This window comes from Danio rerio, chromosome 13 (genome assembly GCF_049306965.1).
Source record: "Danio rerio strain Tuebingen ecotype United States chromosome 13, GRCz12tu, whole genome shotgun sequence".
NCBI classification, from domain to species: domain Eukaryota; kingdom Metazoa; phylum Chordata; class Actinopteri; order Cypriniformes; family Danionidae; genus Danio; species Danio rerio.
The window spans coordinates 4,479,921-4,503,444 of record NC_133188.1 but is presented as its reverse complement, the minus strand read 5'-3'; the positions used below and the strand labels follow the sequence as shown (position 1 = coordinate 4,503,444).

At 36.4% G+C, this 23,524-nt stretch overlaps 1 protein-coding gene across 1 annotated transcript in view; it reads right to left on the bottom strand.

Moving 5' to 3' along the window:
• Positions 1–23,524, bottom strand: part of pde10a (phosphodiesterase 10A) — a 114,109-nt gene that overhangs the window by 49,554 nt on the left and 41,031 nt on the right. Inside the window, exon 3 of the mRNA NM_201102.2 lies at positions 6,861–6,889. Within this exon, the coding sequence (NP_957396.2) occupies positions 6,861–6,889 (29 nt within the window). The remainder of the gene's footprint in view (positions 1–6,860; positions 6,890–23,524) is intronic.

The window sequence follows — 23,524 nt, the reverse complement described above, 5'->3', positions numbered from 1 at the left end:
GTTTTACCAAGCATTATTTATGTTATCTATTAAATTACCCAATAAATTGTATTTTTAACGCCTACTCCCACCCTAACCCAACCCAACCGTCACAGTACTGTAAAAATGTAATTATTTTTATATAGTGTCATCAAAAATGCTGTAATATTAATGTGCATATCACACTTACGGCCGGCCGCATATCCAATCTAGACTTTACCGCTGGAGAGCCACATATTTTTGGTCAAAGCGCCACATGAGGTTCCCTACCACTGGTCTACAGTCATATTGGAGTGATAAAAACACAATAAGTCTCTTGTTTTACATTTCCTGATGTTAAAATAGAATTCAAACCCCTCCCATTTTGAGGCCCACCACAACATGACGTAGGAGTGTGGTTTCCCCACCCACCAAGTTGATTGACAGCCGCATATTAACATGTCCCTGTAGTAACACGTATACATATCAACAAGAGAGGACGTGCGCAAAGCAACTGGGAATAAAAGATCTGTTTAGCGCTCTGTGATCAATCATCATCAAATCTGATAAAGAATGAGTTTAACAAGTTTAAAACGTTTTTAAATCAGTGCATGTTTGTAATGAACTACAGCGATTTAACCAACTTTATCAGCACAGCCATGTGTCAGTACAATTGTAAATGTTAAATCATGTTTATTTTGTACACTAACATAACGGATATCCATACAGCAGTGGATATTAACCGGTATCCTGTCACATTTGCCGTGCAAAAAACTTTGTAATGACATTCTATGCGACTCATTGTTGCAAAAAGGCTTGAATTAACTCCACAACAAATACATTAAATAATCATTGGGGAAGTTCTTACTGTAGTATTTCTCACAAATGTTACGTGAGATCTGCTTCCTTCATGTCTGTCACTGTGCTGTTTATCTGACGCAGCCAAGGCGGAGATTGAGGCACACTCTGACAGGCACGTGGGATTGGTGGGCCAGGAGAACCAGCATTAAAGGCACATGCAACAAAAACAGCTACATAGCGTTAAGATCAGAAAATTCTAATATTTTGAAATATATAATGAATATTCTGATGGGTGTTTTAAGCTGAACTTTACAGACACACTCTAAAGACACAAAAGACTTGAAAAAGGGGTAAAATAGGTGCCATTTAAGCAATATAATTTTTTTTGTCTACAGAACAAACCATTGTTATACCATGATAATTACCCTAACTTAACCTAACTTAACCTAATCAACCTAAGCTTTTAAATGTCACTTTAAGCTGAATACGAGTCTCTTCAAAAGTATCTAGTCAAGTATTAGGCACTGTCATCATGCAAATGATAAATGAAATCAGTTATTAGGAATGAGTTATTAAAATTAATTTGTTTAAAAATGTGTTGAAAAAAACACATACTAATAACTCGGACTTCAACTGTACTTTAGCTGGTTGTTTTTTATTTGCAGAGCGTCTCCACTTCATGAGCAGTGAATGGCAGTCCAAAGCATGGATGTCTATTTCTGGCGCTGTGTGAAAGGTCAGAGTGGGCCGGTGGACGAGGGGTGTGTGTGAGGTGCTCCCCCATGGGAATGGCTCCCTACGCATCCTGTTTATGCCGACCAACATGTGACGCACTGAGGACAAGCAAAGTCCCCACTGTCCTTCTCCAAAAAGTCCTTGTTTGCTCTCAGATGTCGTTCCCTTTCTGTTTAAAGGGCACCTAATTTACCCCTATTATAATATGTAAGATAAGCATTTGGTTTCAGCTCAAAATATCCATTAGATAATTTATTAGCCTCCAGAATCTGCCCATTTTGGTGTCTGAGTACAGTGTAGCTGTTTTTGTAGCCTGTGGCTTTAAATGCAAATGAGCTGCTTCTCCCCACCCATCGTTCCTACGTGCAAGTCTGAATGAAGCTGAAATACAGCTCATTAGACAAAAATACCAAGTAAGTTTATTTGCTGGATTTGTGGTGGAGTTTATTCAAGCCTTTCTGAAATGATGAGTCACACACAAATGTACACACACACATGCATATACATGATTATAGCGGTTAAGAATTACATAGCGATTTTACTGTCTTTATTACTGACATGCTCTGTTTAAAAACATTTTAAACTTATAAAACTTTTGTATTTCAATTTCAGTTTCTTTGCAAAAAAAAGTCCTCCGGACACTTGTATACATGTTATTATAGAAACATGGCACCTGTCAACCATTCAGTGGGCGGGAAAAACTGCACTCCTACATCATGTTGAGGTAGGCTTCAAAATCATTGGGGTTTGGATCATATTTTAACATCACAAAATTAAAAAAAAAGAGTCTTGTTATGTTTCTATCACTTTAGTATGATTGTAGACACACCATACCTACACACAGTTCTGTCCAAACAGCTTACAAAAGTTGACTTTCATCATAGGTGCCCTTTAAAAGTGGCGTTCACGCAAAAATCTAAATTTTCTCATCGTTTATTCACCCTTCATGGGTTTCCTTCTTCTGTCAAACACAATAGAAGTCACTTTCCAGAACCTTTGCATTCACTGTTCCTCATTGGTGGAATGATCTTCCTGTTCCCACATGGACTGCTGATTCACTGGTATCATTTAAACGACAACTAAAAACCCATCTCTGTTCAATGAACACTTGAGCATTTAAATAAATAAATACAGTGCATCCTGAAAGTATTCATAGCGCTTCACTTTTCCCAAATTTTGGTATTTATTTATTCCAAAATGGATTAAATCATTTACTTCCCCAAAATCCTACACACACTAACCCATAATGGCAATGAGAAAATTGCTGCAAATTTATTTAAAATAAAAAAGCTGAAAAATCACATGTAAATCAGTATTTACAACCTTTGCCGTGAAGCTCTAAATTGAGCCCAGGTACATTCTGCTTCCACTGATCATCCTTGAGATGTTTTAGCAGCTTCATTGGAGTTCACCTGTGGTCAATTCAGTTGATTGGACATGATTTAAAAAGGCATACACCTGTCTATATAAGGGCCTAAGATTGACAGTGCATGTCAAAGCACAAACCAAGCATGAAGACAAAGGAATTGTCTGTAGACCTCAGAGACAGGATTGTCTCGAGGCGCAAGGTTGGGGAAGGTTACAGAAACATTTCTGCTGCTCTGAAAGTTCCAATGAGCACAGTGGCCTCCATAATCTGTAACCGGAAGATGTTTGAACCACCAGGACTCTTTCTAGAGCTGGACAGTCATCTAAGCTGAGTGATCAGGGGAGAAGGGCCTTAGTCAGGGAGGTGATCAATAACCTGATGGTCACTTTGTCTGAGACTGAGACTAGTCAGGATAGAGGGAAAGATGAATGCAGTAATGTACAGAGACGTCCTGAATGAAAACCTGCTTCAGAGTGCTCTTGACCTCAGACTGGGGCGGCGGTTCATATTCCAGCAGGACAATTACCCAAAGCACCCTGCCAAAATATCAATGGAGTGGCTTCACAACAACTCAGTGAATGTCCTTGAGTGGCCCAGTCAGAGCCCAGACCTAAATCCTATTGAACAACTCTGGAGAGATGTGAAAATGGCTGTACACTGTCGCTTCCCATCCAACCTAGAGCTTAAAAGGGACTGCAATGAGGAATGAGCAAAAATTCCCAAAGACAGGTGTGCCAAGCTCGTGGCATCATATTCAAAAAGCCTGTAATTGCTGCCAAAGATACATCAACAATGTATTAAGCAAAGGCCATGAATACTGATGACACATTTGATTTTTCAGTTTTTTATTTTTAATAAATTTGCAACAATTTAAAAAAAAAAAAATTTCCCCATTGCTGTAGCATAAAAAAATTAGGAAAAAGTGAATAGCTATGAATACTTTCCGGATGCACTGTAAATTCTCTTCCTTTCTAATAGTTAATTTGTATAATTAGCACTTCTTGTGTGCATTACTTCCTCTTGTTGTATCACTAAATGCCTCTTCAGTCTGTTTGGACATAAGCGTCTGCTAAATGACTAAATGTAAATGTAAGATATTTTGAAAAATGTTGAAAACCTGTAGCCATTGACTATAGTTTATTTCTACTATGGATAAGGCTTGTCAAAAGTATCAACTTTGATGCCAATCGGTACTGCAGTTTAAACAATTGCCTTTTCCTGCTAACATTTGAGCACTCGTGAGCAACCTTACTTTGTTTTGACAACCTATGGAAGTCAATCGTTCTTTCATCTTCAACAGAAAGACACTTATAAGAACGAAACTCAAAGGTTTGTAACCTCTTGTGGGAGAGTAAACAGTGACTAAATGTTCGTTTTTGGGTGAACTATCCCTTTAACTTCTCCATCTCTGTCCCCTAAATCAGCAGGCCTAAGTGTGTGAGAGTGTGTGTCTGCGCTATCAGCCCATTTAAGTGCCAATGATCTCATTATCAGGTCATTGCCTCTGCTCATATAAATCTGTCACATGGTTTGAGTTCTCCACGTCATTTGTCATTTAACAGACACTTTCATATTTAGCAGCTGTGAGAGTGTGTGTGTGCTTGCTGAGAAATTATTAGCTGAAACTTTTCGCTGTTCCATGAGTGCATCTCCCTTGAGAACTGTCCCCACTTGGGACACTGTGCCTTTTGGCATGAATGTTCACACTTTTGCTACAAACTTTAATAACGGGGTCACATTTTACATTAAAAAGCTCCCCCTTGAGGTCTACTTCATTCCAACATTGATTTCTCATGATGTAACTAAGTTAAAGGGGTAGTTCACCTCAAATTTACTCAATATCTCTTTCTTATTTTCTATTAAACACAAAAGCAGATATTTTGAAGAAAGCTGAAAACCACAGACTTCCATAGTAGGAAAAACAAATACTATGGAAGTCAGTGGTGTTCAGCTTTCTTCAGAATATCTGCTTTTGTGCTCAACAGAAGAAAGTAAATCAACACTGTTTGAAACAGGTAAAGGGTGAGTAAATGATGACGGAATTTTCATTTTTGGGTGTACTGTCTCTTTAAGGTAAACTTACTGCTTAGTTATAAGACATCAAATGTGATATGCCTATTTCATTCATTCATTCATTCATTCTTTCATACATTCATTCATTCATTCATTCCATCATTCATTTTGTTTTCGGCTTAGTCCCTTTATTAATCTGGGGTCGTCACAGGGGAATGAACCACCAACTTATCCAGCATATGTTTTATGTAGCAGATGCTCTTCCAGCTTTCAACCCATCACTGGGAGACATCCATACACACTCATTCACACTCACACATACACTATGGACTAATAAGCTTACCCAATTCACCTATAGCGCATGTGTTTGGACTTGTGGGGGAAACCCAGAGCACTTGAACACGGGGAGAACATGCAAACTCTACACAAAAATGCCAACTGATGCTCCCAATTTTATAACGGAAACATAAAAAAATTAATATCATAGTGCTGTTAAACGATTAATCCTGCCTAATTACACACAGAATAAAGGTTTGTACTGTGTATTTATTATGCAAATATAAATGCACACACACAAAATGTATATGTAAAATGTATATATATATATATATATATATATATATATATATATATATATATATATATATATATATATATATATATATATATATATATATATATATATATATATATATATATATATATATATATATATATATATAGTTTTAGGAACAACAAATAATAACTGGACTTGATCATTTGGTATCAGAAGTGACTTATTTGAAAGTCAAAGGCCTCTAGATTACACTTATTTTACCATCTGATCATGCTGGGATTTTTAAATTTAAGTAAGACAGTAAGGTCTGACTTTGCTTACACAAAAGTCTTGTAACGTAACAGAAATAATGTCTAGTATAGAATATAAAGTCCTGCTGCAGTGGAAACAGAATGAATATTGTGTCTGACTCCATCATAAGCTTGGAGGACTGCATCCATACATCTCTGACATGACTCAAATCACTGATTAATAAAGTCATCTGGAATGGCAAAGAAAGAGTTCATGCAGGACTCCCAGAGTTCATCAAGATCCTCTGGATTCATCTTCAACGCCTCCTCCTTCATCTTACCCTAGACATGCTCAATAATGTTCATGTTTGGTCATTGGGCTGGCCAATCCTGGAGCACATTAACCTTCTTTGCTTTCAGGAGCTTTGATGTGGAGGCTGAAGTATGAGCAGGAGCGCTATCCTGCTGGAGAATTTGCCCTCTCCTGTGGTTTGTAATGTAATGGGCAGCACAAATGTCTTGATACCTCAGGCTGTTGATGTTGTCATCCACTCTGCAGATCTCTCGCACGCCCTCATACCGAATGAAACCCCAAACCATGATTTTTCCTTCACCAAACTTGACTGATAACTGTGAGGATCTTGGGTCCATGCAGGTTCCAGTAGGTCTTCTGCAGTATTTGTTATGATTGGGATGCAGCTCAACAGATGATTAATGGGAAAAATCTACCTTCTGCCACTTTTCCAAATGATCAACGAGAAGTCAAGTTATTATTTATTGCTCAGGGATCGAAGACAAGACTTTTGTCAGATACTGTACAGTATTTACAGAACATAGCAATTATGTAGTTTTACACCACTTATATACTGTTTTTAACATTTTAAGATGATCATTTAATTAGAATTTACTGATTATGTCAGTGTTTACATGAATTATGTTAAAAAATAAATATCAAATAAAATACGTCAGGCCTTTAAGACACATTTATTTGTTCACTTTTCATTGCTGTATTGCATTGGCTTACAGTATCGAGGAATCAGTAGGGTTGCCTTAAGTGAAAAACATCCTTGAACAAGGTCTTCATTCAACCTTTTAAATTGTTTGCCTACAAATGTTTTCATTATTTCATATGTCAGTCTTTACAGGGTTAATGAAACACACATAGACAGCACACACTCAAAAGCGATGCCTCACTTACCCTGCTAACTTCTTTAGCTGAGGAGTCATCTGTCAAAAAACACAAGAAAACCATGTCAAAACTGATACAGACATACTTTAGTGCTTTTGTTCATTTACAGTATCACTTAATTCCGATATCTTGTGTAGTCAGATATTTACTTACAGACTTTTTATGACTTAAACTACATTGAATCCTACAGTATCACCCGATTGAGCATTTATTTCTGAATACACACTGATCTGGCCACTGATTCACAGCTCCAACACACATATAAACTCTGGCATAAAAAAGCTGTGCTGTGACATAATCATAGAAAAAAAACACATAAAACCAAAATTATGTGAAGTTGAATTTTAGGCCATTGAAGGCCAAACCCATCAAAACAAGCAACCAAGCAACCAACAAAATGTTTTTAGCTTCTAGCTGTCACATTTACAGCTGATTAAGTCAAAAACTTTTTCCCCTGTGCCTGGCTGGAACACCGTGTTAAGGGAACATTCAATGAGTAACTCGTGTAGCCAAACAGACAGTCTTCAGTGATGAGTATTCTTTCTCGAGCTACACAAGCTTTAAAAAAACAACCTTCAAATTTCAATCCAAAAATCAAGATTTTATCAAATGATACCCAAGGTGTGTAGGAATTAGGCATGGGGCGATAACCGTTTTCAAGGTATACCGAGGTTTGAGAAAAAAAATCTGCAATGCCGTTCCTAAGGTATGTGTAAGATTTTTTTAACAGTGTCTCCAGCAGAAAATATACCCAAAGATGCCATTTTAATTGAGAAAAATCTGATTTTTTGTAAACAACTGAAGACAGCAGAAGTCAATTATTATTTAGCCTGACATGTTTACGGTTCCAACATATTTAAAATGTTTCTCAAAATAAAATATATTGTGTTTAAAAAGGAAAAAAGTTTTTGTTTTTTACCAAGATATTTAAATTAGAATATATATTAGAGCAGTAATCACAATACCACGAAACCGTGAAACCCTGATATTTTTATCCAAGGTTATCGTACCATCAGGATCTTATACCGGCCCATGGCTAATAGGAATGCTCAAAGGAACACTCCAATCCTTTTGGAAATGTGCTTATTTTACAACTCCCCTAGAGTTAAACCATCAAGTTATACCATTTTTTGAACCCATTTAGTCCATCTACAGATTTGCCAGTGCGCTTTTAGCTTAGCTTAGCATAAATCATTGAATCAGATTAGACCATTAGCATCTTGCTTAAAAAATGTGACATTTAAACCAACTCTTTAGTTTTTTGGCAATTTTGCGATCGCTGAATCCAACGAAAAATCAACAAAAATGTCCTATAATTTTGTGATCCAGCCATATAGTCAAATTATATTTGTTTTAATTTGCAATTAATTGTTTTTCGTGAATTATAGATGTTGCATATGTAGCGCACGTGATGTATTGGAATGTCTCTTGAAAAATTAAGCCTCACCTACACCCTCACAATCATTACATTACATGAAAGTGGGGGAGAATTGTTTTGCAGCCTAAGCAGTAAGCAGACGCGGATGAAGCGCGAGTGATTTACATGTGAAGTCAATGCAAAGATACGCTTAGACATCCTGTGGCGCAAATCGAGTGAATAACACAGCACGAATCAGGCATTTTGTGCATTTGACGCACTTCAGACTACAAAAGAAAGTGGGAGCAAACATCTAACAAACGGAGAAAATAGAACAGACAAAAAAGCAAGCAGCTTATACAACAATGGAGATGGTTCAAGGATGACGGCCACTGGACGTGACCAAACTGAAGGACATTATTTTTGCTTTCAATACATGACTGGTATTATCATGTCTGTCAAATTGATAAATGATTTTGCTTAACTCGTTCCCTGCCGTTGACTAGGGAAAACGATTCTCTGCCATTGACAGTTTTAAGGAAATCCCTGTTTTAGGTGCATTACGGTAGAGGGAATCCTAAAGCATGTTGTATGTATGGGGTACATACTGTCTGATGCTCCGGGGAGTGAAATCTGAGAAAGAGAAAGTAAGATTGTGGGTAAAAATTATTTATAAGAGTTATACAACCTTCCTTTGGCTCAATCCCTAACGTTTTAGAATTTTTTTTTAGATATTATGATTTGTGTCATGAAGATTGCACAACTACCATAATAGGCTACCTAATATGGTAAATAAAATATAATTTATTTCCACAAATTTCCGGGAATTAGCACTACAAAATCATTTTTATGGCAAAAATCACAAAAAAATCATGACAAACTAGGGGGTCTGTTTAAAGCTCAACTTTTCAGTAATTATATCGTTTACTAAGGTGACGAAAACTACTATTACTATTTTCAGCTGCTGTATAACATCACTGCATCTGCTATTACACCAGAATGAGTATAATTCCTAGCCATATTAGCCAAAAAATAGCAATGATTTATTTTCCAACAGTTATAGTACTCAACGTAGCTACAGTCGAGTCAAGCATTAAATAGGAAAGTTATCAAAACTCATGTTTTCATTTTGAGTGAGATGCTAATGGTCTAATCTGATGATTCAATAATTTATGCTAAGCTAAGCTAAAAGTGCTCCAAAAATTTTAGCTCTAAGGCAAGCCTCTTTTCTGAAAACAAAATCGGAGTGTTCCTTTAAATAAATAAAGAACAGTTTGCTCTACCCAAAACACATGCCTGGGTATGACACACAGACACAGCTGTGAACACATGCACATCAAAACAGGGATAAAAGAGAATCTGCCACCTTCTCTTGTTCTCCTGAGAAAACACCTGTATCTGAGGTCAGCGAGTTTGCAACAATCTGGAGACGTTCAAACTCTTTCTTCTGGCTTCCCCATTTAGCAAGAAGCCCAGTCAGTGTGCAAAACACAGGAAGTGATGCATATAAACATCTTTCAGAATGTAGTTCTGTGCAAGCATTACTCGCTCACAACAGCAAGTGCTGTCACATACAGAAGACGGGTAAGAGGTGTCACTCAGGTCAAAAATTTATATGCAATTTTTATGATCCCTCTTATCTACAGTGTAAGCGAGAACCATTTTGCCAAATCTGCAAAAGGGGGTGTAATCGTATGACCACAGCAGCGTTTGAATGACTGAATTACAACTAAATTACAAAGCATGCAATTACTAATACAATAAAAAATGCCATAGAAAGAAAGAAAGAAAGAAAGAAAGAAAGAAGAAAAGGAAGGAAGGAAGGAAGGAAGGAAGGAAGGAAGGAAGGAAGGAAGGAAGGAAGGAAGGAAAAAAATGAAAGAAGGAAAAAATTAAGGAAAGAAGGAAGGAAGGAATGAAGGACGGAAATAAGGAAGGAAAAAGGAAGGAAGGAAGGAAGGAAGGAAGGAAAGAGGAAGAAAAGAAAAAAGAAGAAAATGAAAGAAGGAAAAAAATTAAGGAAAAAGGAAGAGAAAAAGAAAGGAAAGAATAAAAAAGGAAGGAAAGAAGGAAGAAAATTAGGACAGATATAAAAAAAAGGAATGAAGGAGGAAAGAAAGAAAAAATAAGGAGAGGAAAGAAGGGAAAATATAGAAAGGTAAGAAAGAAAGAAAGAAAGAAAGAAAGAAAGAAAGAAAGAAAGAAAGAAAGAAAGAAAGAAAGAAAGAACAAAGGAAGGAAGGAAAGAAAGAAAAAATGAAAAGCAAAAAAATGAAGGAAAGAAGGAAGGAAAAAAGAAAGGAAGAAAATGATGGAAAAAAGGAAGGGAAAAAAGGACAGAAGAATCGAAAAAAGAAAGGAAGGAAGGAAGGAAGGAAAAAATAGGGATGGAAGGAAGAAAAAAGGAAGAAAAGGAAATAAAGGAAAAATGAAGTAAAGGAAGAAAAAAAGGAAAGAAGGAAGAAAATGAGGAAAGACATTAAGAAAGGATTGAAGGAAGAAAAGAAAAAAAGGAAAGAAGGGAAATTAAGAAAGGTAAAAAGGAAGGAAGGAAGGAAGCAAGGAAGGAAGGAACGAACGAATAAAGAAAAGAAGGAAATAATGAACAAAAAGAAGGAAATGAAGGAAGAAAAGAAAAGAAGACAAGAAGGAAGGGAAAGAAAGAAAGAAAGAAAGAAAGAAAGAAAGAAAGAATATAGGATATTTTTGTGTCCTTGAATCTTTCTTTCTCAGAACTCCAGTGCACTATGGGCTCTATCGTTGAGTAAGGGCACATGCGGTGTTTTCAACTGCTGTCTAAACAGAAAGCTCATTAGCTTTAAGCTCAGTATAAAAGTGTCTCTCTGTACGCAGCAGGTTGTGCTGGGCAGCTCAGGGAGGGCCATATTCCACTTTGCGCCACAGGCTACCTGTGCCCACGTCATACTTGTTCCATTTCTGGTATTCCCAGGTGGAAATGTTTGGTAATCAATGCAGGGATTACAGATGTGTTTCTCACCCGCTCTCTGTGGGCAAAAAGCAGCACTAGATCCTGTGTTTAAACTGAACTCAAAACAGGCAGGTGTCATCTTTTGACATTAAATACATTATTCTGACAATGAAAAAGCATGGTTAAATTAAAGCAAAAAATAAATAAATAAATAAAGAGAGAAATCAAGAAATGACACTAGGGGCTCTATTTTGACGGTCCATGCGCAGTGTCAGAACCCACTTTTATTAATATAAGGACGGAAAAATCCGCTTTGCGCCATGGCACATGGTCTAAAAGGGTGGAGCTTTTTTTCTTAATGAGTTATAGGTGTGTTTTGAGAATAAACCAATCAGAGTATCATCTCGCATTCCCTTTAAGAGTCAGTTGTGTCACGCCATGGTGCATTTTGCTATTTACATGACGTAAAGTAAGTGTAAGTGGAAAAACTGAGCATTTCACAAGCAAGAAAACAGTTAAACTGAGCATCTACAGCGCGAGAACGAGAGATAAATTATTAACTTTCACTTTCGCTCTCATGGATAGGGAAACCTTGTACGCACAGACATTAATTCTGTGCTCTTGAAGCAGCTTATATTTGAGGGGGCGTGCAAGAAGTTTTGTGCACGAGCAGTGGCATTAGTCATTAAAATAACGGCACAGGTAGTTGGTAGATCTGTGTAAACATAAACAAAAAAGGCTTGCCGCCACAGCTGGAAAAAATCCTAGAGGAAACACTGTCTCTACTTCAATTGGGTTTAGATATTGGCTTTTATTAGGAAAGTAAAATCTGAAGTACTTTATATGTAGTAATAGACAACCAATATCTTAAAAACAGGCAGGTGGTAAGCCACTGGTTAGTAAGAATCGCTACTTAAAACCTTAAAATCTTCTTGTTGAATTTGATGTTTCACTCACATATTTATCAGTGAGGTATTTGGTTGAATTAATGGTTTACGCACTGACACCAGAAAACCACAAAGTGGCAAATCTGATTACGACTAATTTGATGAATGAAGCCAATGTATTAATGAATTCTTAGAAATCCTTGGAAATGCATCCAGACGTTCCCTGTCTGGCACCAACAACATGGAAACAAGCTACACATTGAAGCAGCCTTCTGTTATTGAATTACGGCACATTGCAGGATTTTCTAGCCGGACGTCATCAGCAGCTCTCCTGCATGGGTAAGGTCATCCAGGCCACTGGGCTAAAGACGGGCTGAATGAGTGGGTCATGAATCACGCTGTGTACACGTGTGTGTGTGTGTGTGTGTGTGTGTGTGTGTGTGTGTGTTTATTGGTTTACAGGGACAGAAATTTGTATAATGACATACAGCTGATGTCAGAAATATTCTCCCTCTTGAATTTTCTTTTTCAAATATTTCTTAAATGATCTTTAACAGAGCGAGGAATTTTTTACAGTATTTCCTATAATATTTTTTCATCTGGAGAAATTCTTATTTGTTTTATTTCGGCTAGAATGAAAGCAGTTTTTTTTTTAAACCATTAAGGTCAATATTATTAGCCTGCTTAAGCAATAATTTTTTTTCCATTGTCTACAAAACAAACCCTCATTATGCAAAGGCTTGCCTAATTACCCTAATTTACCTAATTACGCCTTTAAATGTCACTTTAAGCTGAATACGAGTATCCTGAAAAATCTCTAGTAAAATATTATATGCTGTCATCATGGCAAAGATAAAATTTCAACAGTAGGTATGACCCAGTTGTGCTCTATTAGGGTGGTTTACAAGGACATGACTTGTGTCTATGTAATTCAAAATGCTTCAAAGTCATGCTAAATGCTGTTTTTCATGTTCCAAATTTGCTGAGGGATGAGTTTAGGGGTAGGGTCATGTAATAAGTGATTTTTACTATATAAAATACATTACACCTATGGAAAGTCCTTATAAACCACCAATTCCAACATGTGTGTTTGTGTGCATACTTGTTTTTATACCCCAGTGGGAACTTAAACTGGAATGCACACACTGATAGAGACCAAAATTGAGCTCCCTATGGCTAAACATGCTTATCGATCACACCGAATTGTGATATTTTATATTTAAATATGATGTTATTTAGATTTGACGTTATTTTATATTTATGAAAATATAAAAATGCAGTTGTTTCTCAGGGTTTGGTTTAGATGTATGGGTGGGGTACTGACTATAAATAAGCAGTTTTTACCGTATAAAATACATTGCACCTATGAAAAGCCCCCATAAACCCCTAAATACAATGTATGTGTGTACTTGTTTTTATACCCAGGTGGGGACTTAAACTTGAACGCAGACTCATGGGGACTTGTGTCATTGTGGGGACCAAACACAGAATGGCGCTATTTTATATTTATATATATAGTTATATATTTAGTCATATTCCTTCGGCTTTGTGCCTTTATTCAACAGGGGTCGCCACAACGGAATGAACCACCAACTTATCCAACATATGTTTTACACAGTGGATGCCCTTCCAGCCACAACCCAGTACTGGGTAAGACCTTGTTTATATATGATGTTATTTATAAATAACGTTATTTTAATTGATAAAATATTACATGTTATTTTATATTTATAAACGTATAATAATGCAGTTTCCTGTGAGATTTAGGTTTAGGGGTAGGGGGTGGGGTACTACTGACTATAATAAGAAGTTTTTACTGCATACATACATTACGCCTATGGATGGTCCTCATAAACCACCAATTACAACGTATGTGTGTTTGCGTGTGTGCGTGTGTGTGTGTGTGACTGTGTAAGAGTGTGTGGGTGTTTTCCAATACTGGCTTGCGGCTGAAAGGGCATCTGCTAAATAAAACATATGCTGGAATAGTTGGCGGTTCATTCTACTGTGGCGACCCCTGATAAATAAGAGATTAAGTCGAAGGAAAACTAATGAATGTATGTTTAATGTGAGGGTTGGGTTTAGTGTTAGGATTGGGATAGAATATATGGTTGCATAGTAGAGACATAATTATGCCCAAGAGGGTCACAGGTGGGATATATGAACAAGTTAGTGTTCATATGTGTGTGTGTATGCGTGTGTGTGTGTGTGTGTGTGGTACGGGATCAGTCCAGATGTAGCATTTCTCTGGAGGCAGAGCAGTGAAAGGTTTGGGAGTTATCAATTACTCCAAGACGGTGTATGTGTGAGAAGAAAACAGGGCCTGGGAAACACTAGGTGTGAGGTGTAGGGAGCGGACGTCACTGGGGCCTTGGGGGTAATTGTTAGTCTCAGCAAAAGTACAGACACATCATCATATACATTTCTCAAATAGACACACACACTTTAACACAAAGAGTGGTGTATTACTAGTTTATAGGGTTATGGATCTGAACATGTCATACTCCAATTAAGCACCTTTTGTCTGCAGCAACTGCGTGATGCTATCATGTCAATATGGAGCAAAATCTCTGAGGAATATTTCCAGTACCTTGTTAAATCTATGCCATGAAGGATTAAGTACGTTCTGAGGGAAAAATGGGGGTCCAACCTGGTACTAGTAAGGTGTACCTAATAAAGTGTTCGGTTAGTGTATTTAAATTCAAATTTGAGAGATTCCAACACTACTATTGACAGCTTATGATACAGTCTCTCCAAATGTCCAGAGAAAACATGAGATGAGATATTTTCATTAGAAAAAGTTGATATTTTGAAGGATGTTGGAAACTGTAACCTCTGACACCCAACAGTAGGAAAATCAGCTACAGGTTTCCAACATTCTTCAAAATACCTTCTTTTGTGTTCAACAGAAGAAAATAATCTCAAACTGGCTCGGAACAATTTTTGGGTGAACTAGCCCTTTAAATCAGTTCTTGTGACTCATGTGAGATAATGTGGATGCTTTTTGTTCTCAAAAAAACAGAAACAAGAATAGCAACTACTGTATATTCATTGCTGTATTTCTTCTGCTTCAGCCTGCAACACGTGTTCACAAGAGCTATTTCTTCTACTACTACAGTCCTTCCTCCTCAGCACACAGTGTTAGTATACAGCACAATGCTTCCTGTATGTCAGCTCTTGCGTCAACACAACATGCATACTGTGGTGTGGTTGTGTACCGATCAATTATGAAGTTTACAGCAACATTAACACAGTTACTTGCCAGTATAACCATGCATAGATTAAACAATCTGTATTGTATAAAGCTCTATATAAATAAATGTAACTAGATTTATTAGCTATAATGATTATAATTATTCGCTATAAGATTCATTGCTTAGGTAAACAAGAGGTTTGGGTATCAGGTCAAAGAACAAATGAATCCCACAAACTACAAGTGTACATGCATACATACATACATATTTTTTTTTTTTTTTTTTGCAGTTTTACTCTTTAATGCACAGTATAAATACATGATGTCTAAAAATGGGTAAAAATTGAGTTACATATACTTTTTGTAAATTACCTATTCATCTATTTAGATTTTTTTTATTATTATTATTAATATTGTTATTATTAGTCATATAGTAATATTATTATTGTTGTTTAAAGTTATTTATTTATTTAAAATACTATAAAAGTATGTATTTATTATTTATAAGGGTATTTTTTTGTTTATTTATTCATTTTTATTTATTTATTATTTATACCTTTTTATTTATTTATTTATTTATTTATTTATTTATTTATTTATTTATTTATTTATTTATTTATTTATTTATTTATTTGTGTATGTATTTTTTCAATCATTCATATTTATTTATGTATTTATTACAATAGTTTTTTAAATTATTTATTAATTACTTTATAGTTTATTTTTTCATTTTTAATTATTTATTATTTATACCTTTATTTATTTATTTGTTTCTTTTTATTGTTCATTTATTTTTTTTTATTATTTATGCCTTTATTTATTTATTAGTTTATAATACTATAATAGTATTTATTTATTTTATTTATTTTATTATTTATCATTTATGCATTTATTTATTTATTTATTTATTTATTTATTAATGCATCAATTTATTCATATTATTTATTATTTATTTATTTATTTATAATACTTCAATAGCATTTATTTATTTATTATTTATAAATTTATTTATTTTTATTGTTCATAAATTTTTTAAGTATTTATACCTTTTTTATTTATTTATAATACTATAATAGTATCTATTTATTTATTATTCATAAAAGTATTTATTTTTGTTTGTTTTTTAATTTAATTATTTATCATTTATACCTTTATTTATTTATTTATTCATTTGTTTCTTTGTTTATTTATTTATTAATATTTTTTATTTATTATATTATTAACAGAATTTATTTAACTATTTATTATTTAGTTAATTTATTATTGTTTATTTGTTCAATTTTAATTATTACTTATATATTTATTTATTTATGTTTGTTTTTTATTTATTCATTTATTATATTTATTTATACATATTTATACATATTCATTAATTTTTATTTACTTATAGCACTACAATAGCAAATATTTATTTATTTATGGTTTATATATAAATTTTTAATAATTTATTAATTTTTAATTATTTAGTATATATACCTTATATTTTTTGTTTATTTTTATTCATGCGTCTATTAACTCATTTATTTATTCATGTATCTATTTATTCATTCATTCATTTATTTTAGCCGAGCAGAAAATCTTCACAAAAAATTACCGACATGAAAAGCACTAAACCAAACACACACACACACACACACACACACACACACACACACACACACACACACACACACACACACACACACACACACACACACACACACACACACACACACACACACACACACACACACACACACACACACACACATACACACACACAGACACACACACAGACACACACACACACACACACACACACACACTTATAAAGCTTATAAAGCCAGTATTTAAAAGTCCATAAAGAGATAAAGGCTGGAGTGTTGGGGAATGTGTGCTTCCAGGGTAATAACGATCACAAGACATAAAAAAATAAAAAATAAATAAATGACTGGTCACATTTCCCAGAGAAGTAGTACCTTCAACAACAATAAGCCATTTGCATCCTACATTTACAAATTAAATTACTGGACAGATGTTGACCTCCGAAGTGAAAATCAAGCCATTCTGTCACCAGATCTATCCTTCACAATCCTTGAAGGAGACAGAATTAGAAAGATCTAGATGACGCCGGCCGGTTTTGTCCTTTAGCCTATTGATTTGAACAGTGTCACGTTGTGCGATCAGCTTGATTTATAACGTGGAGATTCTCAACTTCAGAATACACACCTTCAATTCACAATAAATGCAAGGATGAGCGACAGAGAAGATACTTATAAAATATAAGCTACAGGGAATATAGCTTGCTTTAGAGTAAACACTTTAACTATAAAATATTTACACTGAAAATGACTAATCATTTATTGCCCCTCATAAAGTTTATGAGTTTTGTTTTTTGTTGTTGTTGCTGTTGTTATTGTTGAACACAACAGAAGATATTTTGAAGAATGTTGATTGCTGGCAACCATCAACTTCTATAATAAAAATTACTATGGAAATCAATGGGTCCGAGCAATCAACATTCTTCAAAATATCTTCTTTTGTGTTCAAAACAAAAATAAAACAAAACTTTTTTTCAATAGAAGAAAAAAAAAAAACAAAGAAACTCATGAAAGCCTTCAAGGATGAGTAAATGGTGCCCGAGTCCGAGAGGAAAATCAAGCTGTAGAATGGCCCAGCCAATCACCTGACTTGAATCCAATATAAAAAACTAATTAAAGATTTGATTTGATAGACGAGACCCACAAAAGCATTAAGATTTTGACACTCTGTTAAAGTCTGTGAAAAACTGAGCAATGCATGTGACTTCATTCTCCATATGAGAGACGTCTTTAAGCTGCCGTCATTAAAAAAGCCTTTTATTTCAGTAGTTCAGTGCTTTCTACTTGTGTCATTCCTTTGTTAGTAGACAACTCATTTTTTGAGATTTTCTTAGTTTTTATTTTTTTATTTTTATGTTTGGGTTTTTACCAAAATCTGGTTCAATTCCATGTCATCAGCTCCTTTAGAAATATTATCATCAAGGGAAAATCATGATGTGTTCAATACTTATTTCCTCCACTATATAACAGGTGAGACCCCAGTAGTTTTGTGGTGAAAAAAATATTTGAAATGGGTGAAAATTGATTCAAAAGACAACCGCTGTCCCCTTAATGTGTGCATCCTTCATGAAATATATGTAATTTGCTTGTTTTTTCATATTGGTGTCAAAGTCACCAAACATTAAGATAAAAAAATCCATTGTTTAGGTTTGGTTATCTCATGTTAAAATGATGCCTGGCTCCTTCTGAACCCGTACATCAGCAGGAGGGTTAAGTATAAAAGATGCTACAGGAGGTATACTACGGGTCACAGTATTTGCAGACGCTGGAACAGAAAGATAGCAAGAGCATCACATGAACTGAAGCCAGCGGCGCTGCTGCTAGTGCTGCCGCTAGCCCTGTAATGACGCTCTCGCATTCACTACAACAGCACAATCATATGATGTCTGGGTATCTCCACAAACTCAAGACACCAGATTAGGACAATCTATTATTAAACTAATCAGTGATCTCACAAGCACACACACTTGTGACCTATCAAAGATGAAGAAAAAAAGTAGAAGATGTTCAGATTTTTACTTGGAATACGATGAAAGCTTTTACTATTTTATTTTTCTTATTTCGGGATTGAAGCCTTGTGAGCAACATTCTAGGCTTGTCACGATATCTATGATATACTCTGAGATGGGTATCGTTAAGGTTTTAACGGTATTACTACCTTTATCGATACCACTTATCGGTTCGGTATCTTAACAGTCGGTACTTTTGATAATGTTTTTTTTTTATGAAAAACAACTCTTTATTTTATTATTACGTTTTTAACAAAAAAAAAAAAAACAATTGTAAAACAATTAAATACTAATTTTACTGTAAAATAATGTACAATGGTTTGAAGGTAGATGACCTTATATGAAAATCTACATATTTGCCTACATATTTGCCTTTTCTGGCAGAAGTCGGGATCTTTCTTGGTTTCTCGTGCTCCCTGCAGTTGAAAATTCCCTCTTTTAGATGCAAAATGCAGTTAAATATTCAGATAATGTTTAAGATTTTTTATTAACACATTCATATACAGTAAATGAGTTAACAGTGTTTTGGGAGTTACACACATGCACTACGGACTATGCGGACCATACATGCACACATGCACTATATTTGTAAATGCAGTGATGTAAAAGCATTTTTAATGTTTAAGATTTATTTAGGCTACTGCAGAAAAAAATACTGTTTTCAATGTAACCGAATGTGTGTTTAACTAATATTACACTAAGGCCCTGTTTACACTAATGCGTTTTAGTTTTGAAACGCATAAGTTTTGCTACAGTTACGCCATCCGTCCACCCAGGCCCACCCAATAAGGAGCTTGGCCCACTCTGGCCCCACATCAGATAACAACAATTTTGTTGTGATTATTTGTGCTCTGTGTTTTTTTTTTCTTCTCTTTCTCTCTCTCTCTTTCTCTCTCTCTCTCTCTCTCGCTTTGTTCTCTCGTATCTGCTTTCATTTTTCTCAGGTTTCATTCATTGGTCGATTCATCTGTCAATCATTTCCTCCCCTGTTAAGTCACTCTGACGTCATATCCAATAGGCAAAAACCACCCGTCATAAAAGAGCGCCAGACCCCTCTCCAGTCCCTTCCTTTCTTTTTCCTGTTGTTTCTGTTGATGTATTGCGTTTAGAAAGAAAAACCCTGTCTGACTGTGTATTTTTGATGTTGCCCGTTTCCGTGTGCACGTTATCCATCTGTCATTCATAGACTATATCATTGCATTTCTCATTTACGTTGTTTGCGAGGCTTGGACGAAGCGGACAGGTAAACAGGTCACGTGACATACATCTTGCAACATGTAGAAGTACTATGTTTGGTACATCAGGTTAGGGGCGAGCGCCACCCTTTGTACTTTTTGGGTAGATAAAGTAGATAGATATTATTGGGAAGACTCGTCGTGTGTTTGTTATTTTGGTTCATATACTTAGTTAGTTAGATGCTTCTAGGGAGTTATATATTGTATGGGTTTTGTTTTTCTCTCCTGCTAACTCTCTTGTTTTTCCTGTCGTAAGCTGGTCGCACACCAGAAGCGCCGCTCGGCGACGCCAACGCCACGCAGCACCATGCATTTTAGAATTTTAAACATAGGTTTCTATCAGGGTACACAGATCAGCGCCGCAAGTTTGGGGCTGTCGGCGGCGCCCAGCCACGACTCAGGACGCAGTTTATATTTCAGCCGCGCCACAGAGCGCCATCTGATTAGTTTCATGTTAAATATCATACAAATTTGGACTTCTGGTGTGTGATACTTTAAACTGTCATGTGCACACCGAGTGGCGCTTCTGGTGTGCGACCTGCTTTAGTGTTTAACACAATATTGTATTTGTTGTAAATAGTATATTTTTGCCTTACTTTATTTTGCTTTATTATTGATTAATTCGTTGTTTTGTTCACTTTGGGTATTGTAAATAAAGTCACAGTTTTTGGTATCTACTTTGGTTGTCTTTTGCACTTCATTCATTATTTGTATAAATTTCTTTTAATTGCACATAAATGTGAAACCCCATTCCCTAGACTAACATCAGGGGTTTGTAACATTTTGGGGGCTCGTCCGGGATACTTTAAACCATTTTAAAACAATTACAATAGAATAGATGGCAGTTCGTTCTGCTGTGGCGAAGTCTGAAACAGAGACTAAGCTGAAGAAAAATGAATGAATGAATGAATTAAGGAATTTAATCATCACTATAACAAAAATAATAAATGTGTTTTTAAAATTCACAGGAACAAATATGAAGCACAAAAAATGTTTGTCGTTTGATCCCACATCCTAAACCATATGCTTTAGTTAATGGTCAGTGGGAAGAAGACGAAGAAAAAAAAAATGCATTGACGTACACAAAGAATTTGTGTGCTAACCTGCATACTAATTTAAAGCACTGCTTGATATGCATCACAAGCCAAGACAAAATCTGGCACACACGGTTTGTAGCGAGACTGATGTTGAAACGGTGCCTGAGAAAAAATCCCGCTGCCCAGCCTGCAGAGCAGAGCCGAGGTTAACCATCAGCCGGCAACCCGAGAGAGAGAGAGAGAGAGAGAGAGAGAGAGAGAGAGAGAGAGAGCGCTGCTGCACTCATGCAGAAAACATTCCCAAAATGCGACACATTCACCCTCCTCCAGCCCCCCTCCCGACCGACTGCATGCCCCTGGAGGTTGGCTCTGACGTCAGTAGCTGAGCTGGGCCGGCCGCCAAGCCTGTGGGCCCTTGATGGATGTGATGGGTCGAGTGGAGCGGGCCGCAGCATGAAGCATGCTGTGCACAGAGAAGCCAGGCCCGCTTAAACAGCCCTAATGACCCATAAGGACCCAGCAGGCCCTCTCTTCCATACTTTCACCAGTGCGCAAAACCTTTAGCCTTCTGCAGCCTGTGATGTTCAGGTTACATACACACATGCACATGCATAGACAAAGTATACCGATAATGTAGTTTTGATAATGCAGTGACAGACTGGCTTCTATCGTACATCCGACTCCATGTGCGACGCAAGTGTTTTCTGCAAATAGCAGCTCGGTACAGGTCTCATTTCATGTTTTCCAGAAAACAAATGCATTTGGTCTGAAAGAGAGGTGTGTTAAGCTGCATTATTGGCACATTGCTATTTTGAGAAAGCTAGAACAGTGCGCTACTGACCAAGCAAAATCTGCATTTTAAATTGTTGTTGTTTTCCATAGAGCACATTTTTTAAAGAGGTCCAAAACAAGCGTACACGTTGCTTATTACACAGACAGGGATGCACAGCAGCACAGATATATCTATCCAGCATATGTTTTATGCAGCGGATGCCTTTCCAGCTGCAACCCATCACTGGGAAACACCCATACACTCCCATTCACAGACATACACTACGGACAAGCTTAGCTTACCCAATTCACCTATACTGCATGTCTTTGGACCGTGGGGGAAACCGAAGCACCCAAAGCAATACCACACCAACACAGGGAGAACATGCAAACTCCACACAGAAATGTCAACTGACCAAGCTGGGTTTTGATCCAGCGTCCAGCTTGCTGTGAGGCGATCGTGCCACGCATTGCGCCACCATGACGCCCTAATTAATTCATTCATTCCTTTTCTTTTCAGCTTAGTCCCTTTTTAATCTGGGGTCACCACAGCGGAATGAACCGCCAACTTATCCAGCACATGTGTTTACGCAGCGGATGCCTTTCCAGCTGCAACCCATCACTGGGAAACACCCATACACTCCCATTCACACACATACACTACGGACAATTGAGCTTTCCCAATTCACCTACTGCATGTCTTTGGATTTTGTGGGGGAAACCAGAGCACCTGAAGGAAACCCACGCCAACACAGGGAGAACATGCAAACTTTTACACAGAAACGCCAGCTGACCCAGCTTGGGCTTGAACCATTGATCGTGCTACCCACTGTGCCACCTAATATCTTGAAATAATATTATTTAAAAGAATTAAGAATTAAGATATTATAATCGCAACCTCCTCCCACGCTTTCTTCACCTCGGGTGGCTTGGGTGGAATCCGGGTCCTTCTGTAGGACTCAGCAGGCCCTCTCTCCCATACGTTCACCAGTGCACAAAACCTTCTTCTGCAGTGTTGTTCAGGCTACAAACACACAGGGACAAGGACGGAAGAAGTATACTGCTAGTTTTGATAGTGCAGTGACACGCTGGCTCCTATCATACACATGGCGCAATGCAGTGGCATGAGTGGTGCAACAGTTTCTTCTTCTTTTTTTTTTTTTTGCTAGTTTCAGCCAAAGACACAAGTAGTAGAATACACAACATGTATCACTCGTATAGTTTTGAATGGGGAAAAGTGTAACGGTCAATATGGCTAATGAAGCCTCCTAGTACATGAGCCAATCGTCGATCGCTATATATGGATGATTCTTCGGGGGAGAAGCTTGGACCAGACGTGCTTTTACAACGTTAAGTGGTCAACAAACACACTGGAATCTCAGCAAATACTTGTTTCACAGATATAAGAAATATATCCACATAAAGCTTGACATCTCTACATTTAAATGAACTAACTACAGCTTAAAGTTTTTTGGGTTTTGTTATCTGTATGAAATGAACGGGAGGTACAGTCCGTATCCTGATGAGTGCTGCGTTTGGCGTTTTTAGGTGCAAAGATGCATTCTGCATAAATGTCTCCTAAATCCGTGGTGATGACTTTGCAGGGAAAACAATGAAAATGTATGCACTACAGTGAATTTCATCCGAACTCTCGTCTCCTCCACCAGCTGTGGGA